The following is a 17999-nucleotide window of genomic DNA, read 5'->3' as shown; positions in this document are numbered from 1 at the left end:
GAGGAGACAACTAGCAGCGACCAATGGAGAGGGAGCTAATGACACAATCAACACCTGCAGCCCTTACTGAGCCTTTTCTTTATCCTTCCACCCATAACAACAGATGTGGATGAGTGACCCCCACCGCCAGGCTCCAACGCGCCTACCCCTTCCCCCCTCTTACAGCCATATTCTGAAGCCCCCCCACCCCACCCCACCATCCAGCCTACAGGAAACAGCCACAGAGGCAGAGACAGGGAGAAGAAAACCCCAGCGCGGTTCTGAGGAGGGGACGGCGGGGGTGGGGCCAAGGTGGCGGTGGGGTCGAGGTCTTAGATTTGGCTGTTTAACACAAAAGGGGCTGGAATGCAAAGAGTTAATCCGTTCGGGGGTTTCTCTTCCGTAAACAAAGGGACAGGCCTCCAGACAAAGGTTGAGGGAGGGGGAGTGAAGGGTGAGGGATGAGGGAGGTTGGTGGCTTTCCTACCATCTGGAGCTTTTGTTTTGGGGGAAGGCTAGAGGTTGGAGTCGGGGGGGGGGTGCTGGGTGGTGTAGCGGTGGACAGGAGGGGACCTCACCCGCCTCCTCCTCCTCCTCCTCCTCCTCCTCCTCCTCCTCCTGCAGCCGACCCCACCCCCCAGAGAGTATCCGTGTCCACGTGCTGCGTGGCCCAGACAGACGCCCCTCAGCTAGGTCATACTACACTGGAGCCCTGCCCCGCACAGCCCGGCTAATCAACGGCCTACTCCCCAACTGCTCTCCAGCAAAAACACACACACGCACAATGTCATCTCCCACACTACTGAAATACATCAATACAGTCAGAAGTCAGAACACACACACTGTGAGCGCTCGGTTTCCCCTTCTGTTTCCCACTTTCACACATACACACACAAACTGGGCCAGTCTCCCCGAGCACTCTTATTGGTTCAGGCAGAGGCGAGAGCAAACTTACGCTGCACTGTATGTTTGTGTATGTCATTCTGTCAGCGTTACTGGTAGCTGTCCAATTGAGAGCTGTCAGGTTGAGAGAAGCCAGGCTCTTTAAGGACCATTATGAACCGTGTCAACAGGCTGCACAATCACAACACACACTGGGGCCAGAGAGGATGAATGAATGAAGCCGCATGTCCGGGTTTATTACACAGGGCCGGCCGGGGGGGCTTTGGGGATGAGCAGGATAGTATGAATGACAAATAAAGCGGGCCCTGTCAAACCTCTTATCCCCTCTCATTGCCTTATGCTCTGCCTTGCCGAGGATTCAGCTTTTCCAGCTCCCTGCCTGCCTGATTCTTTGTCCGCATCTGTTCCAGCTACGCAGCTTCCTCTTTCCGCCATGTTTTACCCCATCTTAAAGTTGGATTGTCTGTCTCACAGTCTGACAACCAGAAAAAGAGGGAATCCCGCAACTGGGTGTTTTCATTCACTCCGACTCAGACATGGAGAAAAACAGGGCACGTTTAGGCCTTAAGTCCTTTCCCCCTGTTTTTCAACCGGAAAACACTGCCCTCTGTTTATCCAGCATTAACAGATCTGAGAGATTTGTTTAAAGGAGCTGAAAGAAAAGACGGACGGCCCACGTCAGAGCCCTGCTCCATTAAACACAGCATCAGGTTAAACAAAGTCTGCAACATCTTGGTGGTAGAGCGGAGTTTTTTCAAACCATGAGGCGCAGTTAAAAGCTGTAAAGTTGAAGAAGAGGGGGAGAGATGTCAGGAGAGACCATGGAATGCCAGCGCTCTAAAAACAATGTGACATTAGTTATTGTCTGCCGATATGGCCTCAACAATACAGTCGGCAGTGACAGCAGAAGCTGTGACACGCAGCTCATGGAGGTTATTAACTTTATTAACTGCAGCAATCTGCATCAGAAATCAGTCTCCGTCTCAGAGTCATGCCTGAGTCAATGCTGACCGCACTGATATAACAGGCGTATTTTTAGATTCAGCTGTGCTGAACGTCAGAAGACATCATTACCTCTGATTTTTGATGAAAATTAACAGCCATAGATCTTTATAGAAAGAATATGCTGCTTTTAAAGAGGGATTTAAGCTCGGTCTAAGTGAGATGGTCATACAGCATCTGAAGCCCTCTTCCTCCACATCCAACCGATGTTGTTCTCTTTCACGCTCCCTTTATTCATTTCATCTGTTGCTGAACTATCATGTGTACAATCCTCTGTAACACTATCGATGTCGTTATGGACAAATTGTCTAAGAATGTGTCACTGTTATCTCAGTTTTTAAACCACATCGCAGTGCTCCACCACTCTACGACGAGCAGCGCTTTACTAGAAGAATAACTTTGAGCACATACACATTTCAAGCACTAGTTCTTGGGACCATAACCAGGCACTAACTCCTCAACTTGTCTCAGAATCACCAGTGTTCTCCAGTGAACCAGTCTGTATATTAACGGGGGCTAAAATCATGGCATGTTGGGAATGTTAGCATACGTTTATTAGTGTTGGGTGAGCACAAAAGCACCACAAACTCATGGAAGAGAAGACACGTCACTGATTCTGACTCTGATTGGACAGCGCAAACACAAGACTTTAAAAAAAAAAAAACTCTGACCCGGGGATGTTAGCTCACTTGTCAATCAGACGGACACCGAGAGTCCGGTGATTCAACAAGTGATGGTGCAGTTAGCATTCCCAGCAATTACTGCCTCTCTTCACCCCTGCACATTCTTTTATTCCATTAACGTCTACGATATAAATGTGAGTTGTTCAAGGAGAGAAGAACAGAGAGTATCAACGTATACATACCACCACCACGAGTGTAAAAATCCCGGAGGTTCCCCAAGTGTGATGTTCTTCTCCCATCGGATCTGCGAGGAAGAAGTGGGACACGGAGTTAGAGGGTTGAGGGTAGAAGACAGAGGAGGAAAATGAAAAATTAGACAACGCAGCATGTTTTATGCATAATGTAGTCATTTTGCTCAACTGTCCTCCCAACTCGAGACTGACAGAGCGATGGTCGGACAGAAAAATAGGCCGGGGAGAAGCACAGAGATCTGCAGTGCAGTGCGGCGGGGAGTTTGCGGATAAGAAACTGTGACTGTCTTGAAGCAGCAGTCCTCTCTGCTGCCCTCACCTACCAGCAGAGCTCCCGCCTGTATCTGGACACTGAGATAAGATCCAATGAGAGATAGCAGACCAACTGCCTGCTTCACACACTCCTACTGACATGACTCTACACACACAAACACACACAGACTCAGGGCATATATACAGTCTGAGAGATGATTCACCGGAGTCTGTGAGGACAGCGTGACAGCAGCAAGATTTCTTTCTATACGCACTGTATATAGATACAAGCTTCAGGTTTCTAGAAAAGTGTCTATTCTACAGATTTCCCCAGTGCCGCTTATAATGATGTGATGCGCCGTATGTTGGTGCGGGCCTGTTGATTTAATGCTGCTAAAGAGCTGAGTGCTGCACTGTGCCGGAGAGCACAGAGTGGCTAAGTCCTCTCGAGGACGGAGGCGTACCGTGTGTGTGTATACTATAAACGTGAGCGAGTGTGTGCTGGCTTTCTCACTGAAGGAGGAACAGAGGCTAATTGAGGCAGGAGAGTCCAGGTGATAGCGCTCTCATTAGATGAGCAGGTGCACGCCTTCGGTCTACCTGCGAGGATAGGAATCCCTTATCTACGGAAACATGCACGTGTGTTTTTTCTGTGTGTGCGCGGGAGGCTGCGTCGCCCAACGACCTCCAAAATAAAAACATATTTAACAAAAAAAATAAATTAAATGTAGAAACAACACTGTAAATGCAGACGTGACGCATTTGTTGAAGAATGGTGGAAGTCCCCCAAATTTAGGGGAGACTGTTACCATAACAATCTGGCAACTCATAATCTTTTGTAAAATGGTATTAAAAGCAATTCTTATTAGGTTATTTTCTCCTTATGAACTATTAGTATAATGACTGTACTGCAAGACTTTCTATTCTTTCTGCTTTCTATTTGTTTTTGCATCCACTGGAAATGTTTTTGCTACGTGCATTAATGCATCTCAAGGGTTTTTGCCCATCTCGGTTTCCAAATTTTCCTTTTTCTGTCTTTGTCTCGTCAAAGCGTGTGCACCGTTCAAGCGGCTGCTCGTGCCGTCACCGGATGCAGGGCACTGAGCTCTCTCGCCCACTGCAGTGAGGTGAAAAAGGATAAGGTTCAAGAGCAGGACAAATAAAGGAACAAAAGAGATGACCAAAGCCTCAAAAGGAGGGAACTCATGAAAATAAAAATCAAAGGAGGGAACGCACTAATATGGTAATTGAAGGTTGAGAAGAACAAATAATTTATGTTGGCAACCTTTGTTCAAATTTTCACAAGAAATCTCTTTAGGCAGAAAGACTACACAAATGGGAGGAAAGGTGAAAACTGAAGCGTGTATCCACTACTGTCAGCCTTAACCTAACACTATGACCACATAAGACGTGATTGAAACGAGCTAAATCATTAGGCAATATTCTCTTGCAGGCGCTATTTTTGAGACTACTGGCGTCATATTGACTTAGCAGGCTCAGCGTGCATGCCTTGTGGGTATGTGCACTGTCTTGTGTGCATTTTGTGTTAATCCCTGTCTGTGTAGATGTTGTTTTAATTCCTGTTAGAACCTCTTGAGAATATGGGAATCTATGTTTGCGTGCCTCCGGTTGCCTGCGACCCAGAACTTCACCCCTTTCCAGCAGCATACCAATAACGCTCAATCTGCGGGAGAAGATTCACCCAGAAGGGCTCAGAAATCAGTGAGGCTCGCTGCTGCCCAACCAACTCTAATCTCTCTGTGCTGCTCTCCTATCTCTACTTCATATTTCAGTCGGCCGCTCCTGGTTGCTGGCAGCTGGGCCGGCCTCCAGCAGCCCTGACCGCGCTGCTTCCTACCTGCACACTATAAGCAGAGGCCGACTCCAGCAGGTCATATCTGATCGACACATTCATGTTCTAGAGAGGGTGTTTTCTTTAAAACTGCCTAACACAACAAAAAGACATAAAAGTTATTTTACTGATTCATTTGGGGGCATTACTTTCTGTTACTGACTAATTTTGTTTTTAAAGTTGCAAAAAAAATAAATAAATCTTACTTCGTCAAAAGGTGCAACCTATTAAAGGGATATATAGACATTTTGGGAAACACGTTTCTGCGGCTTGTTAAACCACGTCTCGGATCACTTGCTATTTTGAGAGCCAAAGTGCACTCGCACTGACAAGTATGGTAGCATGCAGTGCACTGCGAGTGCACAGATGGTGTTCTCATAACAGTCAAAAAGTTGAATGTAATACGACGGGCACTTCTCACCTTCAATAGCTGCCATCTTGGCTATGTGGCGGAAAGGGAGGGTCCACCAACCAAATTTCTAACTTCTGAAAATGCTGGCTGTGGAAGGATACTGCACAATATGAATGCCAAGTTCCTTTTCACCAGCTGCTGTCAGATAGAAGTCATGCGTATGTATTTTGGGTTGATTTAACAAACAATTTGGTTTCGCAAAAAAGTAGCAGTCAAAAATTGCTTCCCTTTTCAAATTCACATGTACACACGGGAAAGTACATTGTGTACACAGTGTATGTCACTCTAATGTTTGTATACTAAATATGAAGCTACAGCCAGCAGCCCCGTTAGCTTAGCTTAGAATAAAGACAGGAAGTGATCTCTGGAGTCTGACCTGGTTGACTGGCAACCTCGCAGTGACAACAGAACTCCAGGAAGTGGAACTAGACCAGTGATACCAGTCCTCACATTCAGCTCTTAGCAAAACAGCAAATATCCCACAAATATCACACTACTCCTTTAATATCTGTGCGTTTCCAGTTTAGTAAAATTTAATTTCTTTCCAATAAATTTGATTAAAAACTCAGCTCTTCCACTTCAAAACCCTAAGGTGACCATATGTATTACTTGCTGAGCAGCCTATTTAACCAGACCCTGTGCGTGTGTGACCGACACATCTGCAAGCTCATGTGGGCGCAACAGATACTGAGCTCACCTGATGAAATTATGTCAGTAGTGAAAGTTGAATGATAGAGACCTGCCTTTGCTTGCCATTAAAGCCCTCTCAGTGCCGGGGAGTGTATTAAGTGGAGCTGAATAAAGCCAACGGGCAGGAGATGTGTTGTACTGGAGAAGGCCTGGACGTGGGACCATTAGCAGGAAGGATGTCCATTAAGGAAGAGGATGCAACACATTAGAGACCTTACCTCCTTGACAGTTCAGGGGTATAATACGAGGCTAATACGTCTAGTAGACCTGGGACAAATGGTGAGGTTCGCAATGGCTTCAAACACTAGTGGTACACTTGGTTTAATGGTGGCTTCACTTCTTAAATGTCAAAACAGAACACAGACAACAACACATGTTTACAGTGTGTCATGCAGCCCTAATTACAGAGCTTATGATTACAAATTAGAGCCAACAATGAAGGGCAGTTAATCACATTAAGTAGCTCGACCAATGCATGTTTACATTGCCCCCAAATTAATAAACAGTCAAAAGAACGCCACTGTTGTTTAGTAACTGTTGAAAACAAGCTATAGCTCATTAATATATTCATATTTTTTTACAGCTTCCTAAAGTCCAGACTCAGGCTTTTAACAAGATTGCTCAACAACTACGTGAACCCAGATCAACCTATGATGTGAATTCCATTCCTGGTCATACAATAGAGGGGGAACCACACTCATCCCTTATGAACAGGAAGTCAAATGAAAAGGGCTTCTTACCTCTGACAGGAAGGTCTGTGCTGATTTCTGTGCGCCAACATGCAGCAAATACTCATAGACATATAAAGCTAACCTGGAAAACAGAGAGAGAGAAAAATAGAAGTCAGTGTTGGGGTCCAAACCTGCTCACTTCACAGTGTTTCAAGTCAATTTAAGATTATTTCAAATGGTGAAAAAGTCTCGTTCTTCATCCACGAATGTGTCAGGTTTCATTTCAAGCAGCCCATCAAATTGGAAAGTCCAACCTTTGAGCACAATTGGCAGAAAATCATCACTGTGTCATTTGAGCTGGAGCTTGGATAAACAAGATTTTACAGTACGAAGATCATATACACGGGTTAGGGGTTGTAAATGTGTGATGTAAAGCTCTGCAGCTCCCAGCTAAAGAGCCTTGGTGGCACTCAGCCATATCCCTGTGGTTTTAGGACCTCTGCTGTTCAGGCATGGAGAGCGAACACAAAACAGTGTCAGACACTGAGAGAAACATGGACTGAGGAGATGAAGAATCTCCCCAGGCAAGTGATGGACGCTCAGATATCACCTGTTGGGTTTCTAGGTGTCGGAAACATGTTGATAGCTACCATTCCAACAGAAACACACATGTAGAAATGACCAAACAATCGAACTGTAGCTGATTTCCGACAAAAACAAACACAGCTCTCAAGTAACGATGAGTCCAATATTCACATGTTAGCACTAGTTTCATAAATCACACATAGAGTAAATATATTTAAAGTCCGTTTAGAGTTTCCATGTTCACTTGCTAGACAAACGAGGACAGTGGACATGCACATGGTTCTCTTCATACTATGTAGCTGCTATGTAAATGGGGAATACTGGCCCTCATGCTGAGCACATAACAACACACAGCTCCATGTCCCATTCATTGGCGGACATAGCACAGAATTACCAGAGATTACCACAGAATTGGGAAAGAATTCTGGCAGAGACTTGAACAACATCTGTGAGTCATTTACTTTTTTAATCCCGAATTATGATGTTGTGGGTAATAGCAAATGTTCTCTCTTTAAAACAAACTGTCTTTGGGGCGTATGCGTATTGGTTATTGGTTGTACAGTCATTCATTTTGGGTTGTGTGGCAAATGACAAAATTTACATCAGGCAGACACGGAAACATAGATTGGTCTTAAAACTGCAACAAAGACAAAGCTCCACCAAGTCGCCAACAACTGAGGAGACGAGTTTTGATTCTCGGAGGGTTTTCGGCTCCAGAAACAAGACTTTTACCTAAATCTTTCCAGAATGAACAATATACTTGTCTTCATATCGACATTTTCTCACTTAAATGGCTAAACAGAGAACAGCCGTTTTGTAAATCACACAAGGTCAACCCACCCTTCCATCAGCTATACTCGCTTACCCTTTAGAGGGTCTCAGGAAGTCAGAGCCAATCACTCGGGTACACCGTAAACAGGCTCCCAGTCAATCACAAAAGGACACTATTCATGCTCACTTTCACACCTACAGGCAATTTTTAGTTGCCAATTAACCCAATCGGCATGTCTCTGGACTGTGGGAGGAAACCAGAGTGTCTGCACTGAGACAAGAACAACATACAAATGGCACAGAGAAAGACCCCAGTCCACCAGCTGGTTCAAACCAAACCCGACGTCTTGGCGTGAGATGTAATAAAGTAACTGAGGAAATTGGAGTTAAAATGAAAAAGATGGTGGCTGTGCTTTACACTGCGATGTTGAGCAATTTAGTCCTAGGGGGGAAAAAAATATATATTTTCAATAAGAATAGGAATACAAATCATTTCTAATAAAATGGCTAACCATGACAGCCTCTAATGCTGGGGATGATTGTTGCTAAAAGACTCATCCTGATGGACTAGAAGCCCACCTGCCCCCCTCCTTTCATAAATGACTGGCTGGTATGACTTCGGTCATCCACATAGGAAAAACTCCGGTACAAACGGAATAGCATAAATGGGTGGATTATTGACGACTTGGGGTCCATTTCTCATCCACTTGGATATGATCAGGGCAAGGTAGGAACCTGACCTGGATTCATCGAGTGCCCTGGTTAACACCTAGTACTGATGCTTTTTTTGAAAATGTACTTACACAATTTGTTTTTCTTACATGTCTGACTCTGGCTATTGTTATTGGTGTCATTGTTTCTTGCTGTGTGCTTTTCCTTTAAATTTTGAAACTTGAAAATACAATGCTAAAAAAAAATGGCTAACCACTATAAGAAAACAAGGCTGGTTGCCTCGCCACAAAAAGTTGTTACTCTCCATCCAGTAACACTACGACACATAACCTGATGAAAAACCTCATGCGGGTCCTTTTTTCATGTCAGCTTCGGTTTGATAGAACAAATACAATTTCCCACAGAACTTGGTGATCGCCAGACAAACAGTAGACATACAGAGGAGTTAGCCAAATTTGTCACCAGTGGCGAGGCTATCTGTTTGCACCTGATTCAAGTCTTTATGCTAAGCTAAGCTAAGCAAATCTAACTGAATAGCTCCAAATCTAGCTATCTTTTCTACTCTTCGAAAGCACAGCAACAAAGCAAAAAAGTATTCCTCTTTAATATTAAAATATTTCTGTGAATGCCGTACTTAGGCAGCGTACAAAGAACTATGTCTTTCTTTCAACACCTGGCTCATCCTTGTTACGTCTCAGTGCCTTTGCTTTGTTAGTGGTGTTCTTAGCGAGACAAGAAGGGATCCAGACTGCTGCAGCCAGCCCAGACATATGAGGAATTTCTCCACTTTTCACAACAATGCCAGAATCACAATCAACTCAGATATTATCAGTCATTTCTACTGAATCTGCAGATATATCTTCTCAAAGACATTACTAAAATTCACAGTTATGTCCTGACAACCATCTACTAATGGAAAGTTACCTAATGCAGCTGGTCCAAAGCAGCTGGACCCAGCAAAAGACATTAGATACTATCTCTTTCTATATTTCTCACTCTTACATCAGATACAACAGCATCAACAGCCATTCCAGTTACCTAGTGTAAACACAGTACTTATAAAAAAAGGTTATTGTCTCACAGAGCTATTAGTCTAGTGTGTGTGTGTGTGCGTGCGTGTGTGTGAGCTGGTTTGTTGGACGTGGTGATGGAGCGGAGGACGGTGTTTCTGCACAGAGGCGTCACCAGTCGGCCCCGTCCCAGATTATATGCACAGAAACTGAGTCACAAGTAGTGGGAGCAAACTGCTGGTTGTAAATGTTTAATATTGATCTCATGTGGAGCAACGGTCCTCGCATCGTCAAGTGAAAGTGATCAGTGTTGTGTTTAGAAACATGCCCATCAAGTTTAATTACGTGTTGTCTGAGAATTTGTGTAACAAAATGACCGCGGTGTTTTTGTTTTTTTGTGCTTCACCTCAGAGGGTTTAAATTGCCCCTTAGTACGAACAAGGCTGTCGTTTCAACTTCAAATGTGCAAATATTATAGCAGCACACTAACATATGATACCTGACGGCAGACGAGCTCTAAACTTAGCTTTGACTGATGTTGATATACTAGCTTTCCGTAATAACGTAGGAAAACCGAGGACTTGTTCAGACCTGGTGTAAAAATCCAACCACTTGAGATCAGATCTCAAGATTTGCGCTCTGTATGCAAATAAAGACCTCCATCATTTCGGGGCACAGTAGAATTTTGTGCAAACAGCGGCTTTATCAAAACAATGGATTGCTATCCACCGTTTACATCCGGACACGGTGATATGATGCCAGTTGTGAAACATAATCAGCTGGATAGTAGTCTCTTTGGCTTAGGTTAGCTTATTTATTTACAATGTCAGTTACATATCTGCTACGATTATAACTCGAACATGGGAAGCATCCGTGTGTAAGAAAAATGTCTTAATGAAGCAAATAAAGGCGATGGTAATTTGTAAGAAAAGATGGAAACCTCCACACATAGCTACGATGTATGTCAGAATTACATACAGCTCACTCATATTCAGTCGTTTTATCGATCAGTTCTTGTTTTTATTTATTATTTAGTCTTCTAGCAGCTACAGAGCCAGACATATTAAAAATCTATCCCTGCTGATGAAGAGACATCTCTTACGATGCATTTGCCTTTCCGGCATCAGTCGGTGGTTTTGAGTTGTTTTCTGAAGGAATGAGGCAAAACTCTGCTCACGCAAGAGCGGCCCCGTTGAGTATAGGCAGTCCGTCACTGTGCCCAGAAGGCGTATGTGTTCAAATGAAGAAAGGAATTTGGTCACAAGCTTCCCAAACAAACAAATGTGGTCTGAGTGGTAGCCCGTGTTCACACCTGTGCTGTTAGGATGTATGTATTCGTAAGCAGCGATGGAAGGAACGGTGTTGAAACACACAATGATTGTAAAAGGAGATGCAAATGCCTCTTAATTATTATCAAAATTTGATCAATTTGTTTTATTTAGACCACCCAGAAGAGGAGTCTGGTTGTTTTTGTATTTTATCATTCACATGCGCAGTAATCCGAAAGGAAATCATCTTCCACTTGAAGTCTCAACCGGCCCAGCTGGAAAAGGATCAGGCCGACTCAAATGAGTGCATCAGCCTTCTTCTCACATCTGAATTTAGCTTTGACAGCCCTGACATAAACATTCGCCTGCGTTTTCTGCTATAGTAGCACTAGCGGTAGTGTAAAGTACACAGGACGTTTAAGTTTCCCGCCCAAGAGAGGAGTCAGTTGGTGGAACATTTAAAAGACGAGGCCCTCTTTGCAGTGTGAAATACCCAGCGGCAGGCGTCAGCTCCTATACGCCCCGTCTGCACCGTACAGGATCGAACAGAGATTCCCATGAGCGCTGCGGCAATGAAATTTTCATGGCAGAGCCTGGTGTGATCTGAGGGGCTCTATGCTCTCGCGATGGGCACCTGCCCTGGTTGCAATGCATTATTTAAAAACACTCATTCAATCCTGGCTTCGGGGGACACCTTTTGTTACTCTGTCAGAAGCTGTAAGTATAACTCGGCCGAGGAGGAGACTTTTCGCGAGCTGATGGAGCAGAGAAACAGTGCGGGTAGCCAAAGAAGACTAGGGGGTTGTACTGTACAGTAGCTGTGTCAGAGGGAAACTGAAGGTCAGGGCCTCAACTTTTTTTTTTCCTCTCTGCTGATACGGCAAACCTCATTTCTTCCCCTGTGACCCCCGCTCTACATGTCATTTAAAAATAAAGCATGAGATGCTCACAAGACCAACCGCACGTCGCCACAGTTCATTTACAGCACGTTTTACCTCAGAGACATCGTTAAATAAAATTTGACAAAACAAACAAAATGATGCAATTTACATGATGAGGAGTGGGAGATGAGTCCGAGTGGGAGGAAGAACATCTGATCTGTGCTTTGACTGCTGACTGGATATCAAGGCTCATGGTATGAAGCTACAAAGCTGAGCAGTAGAGCATCAGTCTGTGTCTCATGCTCCTTCTCTTTAGCTCCAAGATAATTTGCACCGGTTCCTCAGCAGACTAAAAAAAAAAATCCACACAATTTCCGATCTTCCTTCCTTCCCTGTCCTTAACCTCATGCAAGTAAACTTGTACATCACTCCATGTCCACACACGCATCAAGGACATCTCTCCCACCGCCTCGTCCCCAGGAAACACACCTGACATTTAGCCCCAGGCTGTCCCATCCAGCCTTTCCGCTTTCCTCGGCTTCGCCTAAAGAGACAAGGGTATCTCAGCTGAGTTTAGCCAGCTAAAGCACAGACAGTTAGCAAATTAACTTCCATGTCTTGGTTTCAATAATTCAGCAGAGAGAGCGGTGGCAGGCTGAGGTGAGGTATGCAAGAAGGAAGTGATGGAGGATTAAGCAGGGCCTGTTAGTTACTGCATCTGCTTTCATTTAGGATGTGTCATTCAGGAGACAATAAAGACATAGATTTAGCAGTGTTACAGGAGATAGACACTAAACATTGTTGCCACGATATGAAATATTTATACGCATCATATAAAAGCAGTATGGATGGGAGTCTGGTGGTGAAAGGCGTGGATGTAGTGATGTATCACTTGAAGGTGAATGAGACACCTGTGATACTGAAGCTTATTCCCACTGCACACGCTGTTGTTTGTGTTTCCCTGGCTTTGTTATGGCTCTTTCTTTGTCAAAACAAATCAGTGTCAATGAGCATGTAAACACGAAAGGCTTTAGCCATGGGTTAATCCACACATTGTCACACACACACACACACACACACACACAGATGTGCATACAAGTATCAGCGCACACACAGACACATACCTTATTCTAACTCTGCCAGGAGTTAGCTATGGATAGAATCGCATGCAAAATTTAAACAACCTGGTGACTCTATTTTTCAACTGAAGATATAATATTATAATGTATGACAATATATTGACACCGCTGACGTCCCCACAAGTTCCTCCCTCAATAGCAAACCAGAACAAAAATATGAAAAGAAACAGTCAAAACTTTTTTTTTAATGTTTTCCACGTTACTTTATGTTGACCAACACACAGATTCATATTCATATTCTTTTCTCCCCGTGTTAATAAAATACACGCACACTTCTCTGCCGTGTGGTCTGTTGCCAAACTGATTAACAACTTCAGGCATGTAGCTTCAATATTTATACTGTCTCCTTTATTTCAAGTGAGAAAACCAACAAATTTGTGCGGATGCACCAAAAGCAGCTGACGAAAGGCAGCATTAATTGACTGTTGACATATCTGAATGAAAGCACAGTCAGCCAAAGGGTGCTGGGGTAAATCAAGGGTTGCTTTAGTTTTAGAGCAGTGTTTCTGCCTATGTTAGTGCGCAGCTCTTTATGCTTCCTTCAAAAGACTAAAATGCAGATGGCAGAGCCATCTGTGTAGAATCAAAACCATGCATTCAGACCTGAAGATCCCCATTAAACGGCATGTAAATACATGGGAGGAGCCAGGGGAGGAGCGGAGGATGTAAAGGAGCCCGTTCAAAACAAACTGATTAACTTTACACTTGAAGTTGTCTCCCCAAACAAATCCAGCAACCCTCCAAATCGCACAAAAAAAACCCTGTAAACAAACAAAGTATTAAAAAAAAAAAAAAAAAAACAAATGCTGGGAGCAGGATTCTTTAAGAAAATACAAACAGGCATTTAGCGAAATAAAATGTTTGATCAAACTTTGAAATACGGCACTTCTAACTGAGATGCTGGACTTATCATTACACACTTTAAAGAGGTTCCAGTTACTAAATGATGAGGAGACATTAATATTGAAGCTGCTGTACTACACTCGTCCAAATTAAATTAAATAAAATGTCGAAAAAAAAATGTGCAGGGAGTAATTAATTGAATTTTATGTAATGCATTTATTTAATAGCAAGGGCACCAGCTCCTCCTCCACCTTTATTCTTTTTATTAGTTTGTTTTCTCTTTACAAAATGTCTCAACAAGGATTTGCAAAAAAAAAAAAGGTCTCTAGACATTGAGACAGGCAGCTGATTTCCACGTGCATGGCGAGGCCTTGGTCGTGCGGTGGAACCCACATAAGTGCGAGGCGTTCATGTGACTGTTTTATGTTGCGTTTCTGAACAAACAGGTTGGATCTGAGCCTTGGTTTCAAGGCTTTAAGGGAAATAAATGCTCTGTACATACGCAGCCTTGTGCACCGTGTCACAAACCCACTTAAATGCACAATTGTGAAATGGTGTGCTTGTATATCGGAACATTTTGTTTACTAAGCCTTAGATCTCCTGTATGTAACTGGAGCTTCCAGCGCTGTAAACACTTAAGGATGCTCAGTACTACTGAAAGGAAACCGCTTTTACGTACTTTTACGTACTTCTGGCGCACACCTAAAACCAGCTTACATGTATAACTGTACCAAGTCCTCCCTGAAATAAGACAATATTTCCTAATGTGTTACGAAGAGAAGTGCAACATCAAGGCTTGTATAGTGCTAACATACAGTAAAATTCTTATAAAGACACTGTCCCTCATTTCAAGAGTGATGCTAATCCCTGAAAAGCCCCAGCAGCTGGCCGTCGCCCAAAATTACACCATCTTGTTAACAGAACCAAACAGATATGGCGTTGGAAAAATAAAATCTGGGGCCCGTTGCTCTTTTAAAAGAACATATGAGAAATGCTCCTGCGCCTTAATGAGACAAATACGGCCGCAAATGGAATGTGGGAATCGGTTTATGAAAATCATAATTCACTTATTAATATTCTCTTTTTACTACTTCTGCTTTGCAGCGCCACAGCTCTGGTGGTTCTCACATGTCCTGCCCACACCCTTGTATTGTCTGATTGCTTTTAGCCGTTCAAGGAAAACCGTTCACCAGACAAATGAAACATTTCTCTTTCCTCTAACGTTGGTAACGGTGCGTCCTCAACAAGTTTTCGTGCGTCTAACCCGGGGCGTCACTTATTCTAAATCAGAAGAAGAAGACAGGGGCGCGTGTCAATCTAATACGGTCACTTTGGTAGCCTGAAAGGCTTACAAAACCCAAATGAACTAATTATATTAAGAATTTATAGTTGATCTAATTGATAACGACTTGATGATCCGTCCTCCAAACGAGAGCTGTGCAGCTGTGACGCCACACTGAATGACTGAGTGGGCTCTAATGGGATACAAGTCCATCCGGGGTGCCTTCTTTTCAATATCTGAATATGTAAAGGGCTCATATGAATATGTAAATATGAATATGAGCTAACTCTGTGATGCATTGAGGCAGCTGTTGTGAGCTCCGCATTTACAAGGAAACATGTGTTGGCCCTGCGGGGCAGGTTAGGGTGACAAGACAGGTGAGGGGAGAGGGCAAGCGCCGTCCATTATGCGTGGACAATACCTATAGACAGGTGACACACACACACACGCACACACACACAGGGGTTAATCACAAGGATTAAAAGGACAGGATGTTTACTGTGCAGGTTCAGATAAATAAATAGGGGGAGGAAATAAATGCAAACAAACAGGAATTTAGTTATTCACAATCTGCCTTAACACAGGAGCATTCATCATTTCCAGCTCTCAAAAGCCTTGTATTTCTTCCGAGTTAAATTATTAATCCTCCTCCTACACTATCATTTGAAATACATGCTGCCTCTGCACTGATTTCACTCCCAATAACACGTGGAACATAATCCACAGTCCCTGAGCAAGCAAGTGCAACTAAAAACTGTCTAAAAAGAGAAAACACAGCATTTGAATAAGGAATCGCTTTCAGCGTTTGGTAAATAAAGTAATGAATCCGAGGCACACAAACAGGTGTAAGAGGCGGCCAGGCTGACGGATCATATGCAATATTAAAGCATCATATGTCGGTTCAGAGGTCACCCTGCCTGCTGTTCATAAAAACCACATGGGACTGTTTTCATTTAGGATTCACTCCTCCGTCTCAACAGACACACACAGAGCCGCTCAATTTTCCAATAAACTGACGTGAATTCAGAGTGAAATCAAACGCTTGTGGCACCGGGCGAAGTCCTCGTACTCGAGGAAGCTTACACTAAGCACATAAGCGAGCCACATCTCTAGAAGGCTTTAATCAATTGAGTATGACACGGCAATGCATCAAAGAATACAAGAGTCTCTAAAGAAATTTTGTTTCTATTACAGATGTATGAGGTGCCGTGTAGCAGCACCGCCTCACAGGACTTGACAGTGTTGTTGGGATCACAACTGCATCCCAGCAGGGATCCCTGCTCACTCCTCTAACCTCAGACTGTTTAGTGCTTAAAAATAGCTAATGGTGATAAAAGACTGCTCTGATCCAAGGTGCTGCGATGCAAAGGAGATCCAACTGTCTGAAACGCTAAAGAAATGTTGTGCTGTGGCAGAGGAATAAAGGAGCAGGCACGAGGGGCAGGAGCAGGAGCAGGAGGGATAGTGACATTTAAAAGTTACACTGGGATGCTCGCATTGAACCAGAAGCAAAGATGAGCGCACGGACGGATGGATTTCATGTTAAATGACAAACATGTTGAAATGAATAAAGGTTTTAAAAAATAAATAAATAAATAAATAAATAAACAAAGCACTGAGATTTTTTTTTCCCCCAACATTTCTCGACACACTGACGAACACCAAGAATTCTGAGCAACACAACGATCCTCCGCCTGTTTGTAGTAAAAAAAAAATCTGCTGCAGCAGTAATCACAGCGAGCTGTTTGAGGCGGCATGGCTCTGTCCTTCAGGGGAGAGCAAAAGTTTACCACCGCTGAATGGGACAAAACTTTTCCCTTCCTTCATCGCCCGGTTTGATCGCGCCCGGCTTTACGCACCAAAACACACGCGAGCGAGCGGCTCTCGCCCGAGCGATGCCCGTGTCTGTTTCCCCCGCACAATAAAAATGAAGCGGTTCAAGCGTCCGTTGTGTCTGCATCTGCTAAAGTTTCACAGAGACGACCGGAGCTGCCCGTCCGCGCAGGGACGAGCACATCCACGCCGAAAAACGAGAATACGCGTCTCCAACTTTCAAGTGCTGCAGACGCTGCAGGATGTTCTCAGGGGGGGAAAAATAATAAAAATAAATAGAATAAAATACACAGCCGCCTTCGCTCCAAAAATAGCTTTGCACCGAGTTACGGGATTGTTTGCGCGTTGCACAAATAGTAAATCGTGCAAGCAGGAGATACTACAATTCAAAATAATGATTAAAAAAAAAAAAGTTGGAGAGACGCACCTCTAAAGGTGGTCGGGGGGGAGGAGGACGCCGCACGGAGGAGCGCACTTTAGCACAGTACACTCCTTTTAAATTACAGTAGCTAGTTTAGAAAGTTGTGCTCCCCTCCTCTGCCCCATCGCCTCCAGGATAAGCAGGTAAACTCTTACATATAGCGCATAATTCACTTACTTTTCTCTCGCTTGGCTATCGGAAGGGACGACAGCTCCTTTACCTTTGGCGTACATGCTGAATTCTGTTTTAAGACTTTTGCCCCACTCAACACCTGTCAAAGAAAGCAGCCAGGAAAACGCTCCATCTCCATAGCTACCCCTTTAGTGTTTTTCCTCCCCCCCTTCTCCTCCCCCTCCTCCTCCTCCTCCTCCCTCCTCCCTCCTCCTTCTCACTCCTCTCCCTCCCTCTCTTTCTCTCTCTTTTTTTTTTTTTTTTTTTTTTTTTTACATCTCCAACATTGGCCACAAATCAGGCACAGTTTCTATTGGGGGGACTTGAAACCGTCCTCCGTTGGATTTTTTTCCCCTCCTCAGCCGCTGTTCCGCAGTCCTGCTCCTCCTCCCTCCGTTCAGGAAGAGGTGGGGGCTCCTTAAAGGGAAACACACACTTCTTGTTTACGGACCTCGGAAACATGAGGAGAGAAGAGTGGAAGATTGGAG

General features: G+C 44.0%; 1 protein-coding gene across 3 annotated transcripts in view; it reads right to left on the bottom strand.

The window, feature by feature from the left end:
- ssbp4 (single stranded DNA binding protein 4) overlaps positions 1–17685 on the bottom strand; it is a 78714-nt gene extending 61029 nt beyond the window's left edge. For all 3 annotated transcript variants that reach the window (XM_047586716.1, XM_047586715.1, XM_047586717.1), the window contains exons 1-3: positions 17518–17685; positions 6705–6777; positions 2750–2811 (exon numbers count right to left, since the gene is read on the bottom strand). In XM_047586716.1, coding sequence (XP_047442672.1) covers positions 2750–2811; positions 6705–6777; positions 17518–17573 — 191 coding nt within the window. In that variant the 5' untranslated portion in view covers positions 17574–17685. The remainder of the gene's footprint in view (positions 1–2749; positions 2812–6704; positions 6778–17517) is intronic.
- Positions 17686–17999: the final 314 nt, after the last annotated feature.

This window comes from Mugil cephalus, chromosome 6 (assembly GCF_022458985.1).
Source record: "Mugil cephalus isolate CIBA_MC_2020 chromosome 6, CIBA_Mcephalus_1.1, whole genome shotgun sequence".
Classification (NCBI taxonomy): Eukaryota; Metazoa; Chordata; class Actinopteri; order Mugiliformes; family Mugilidae; genus Mugil; species Mugil cephalus.
Note: the sequence above shows the minus strand (reverse complement) of the source record. Positions and strands in the feature narration are given on the sequence as shown.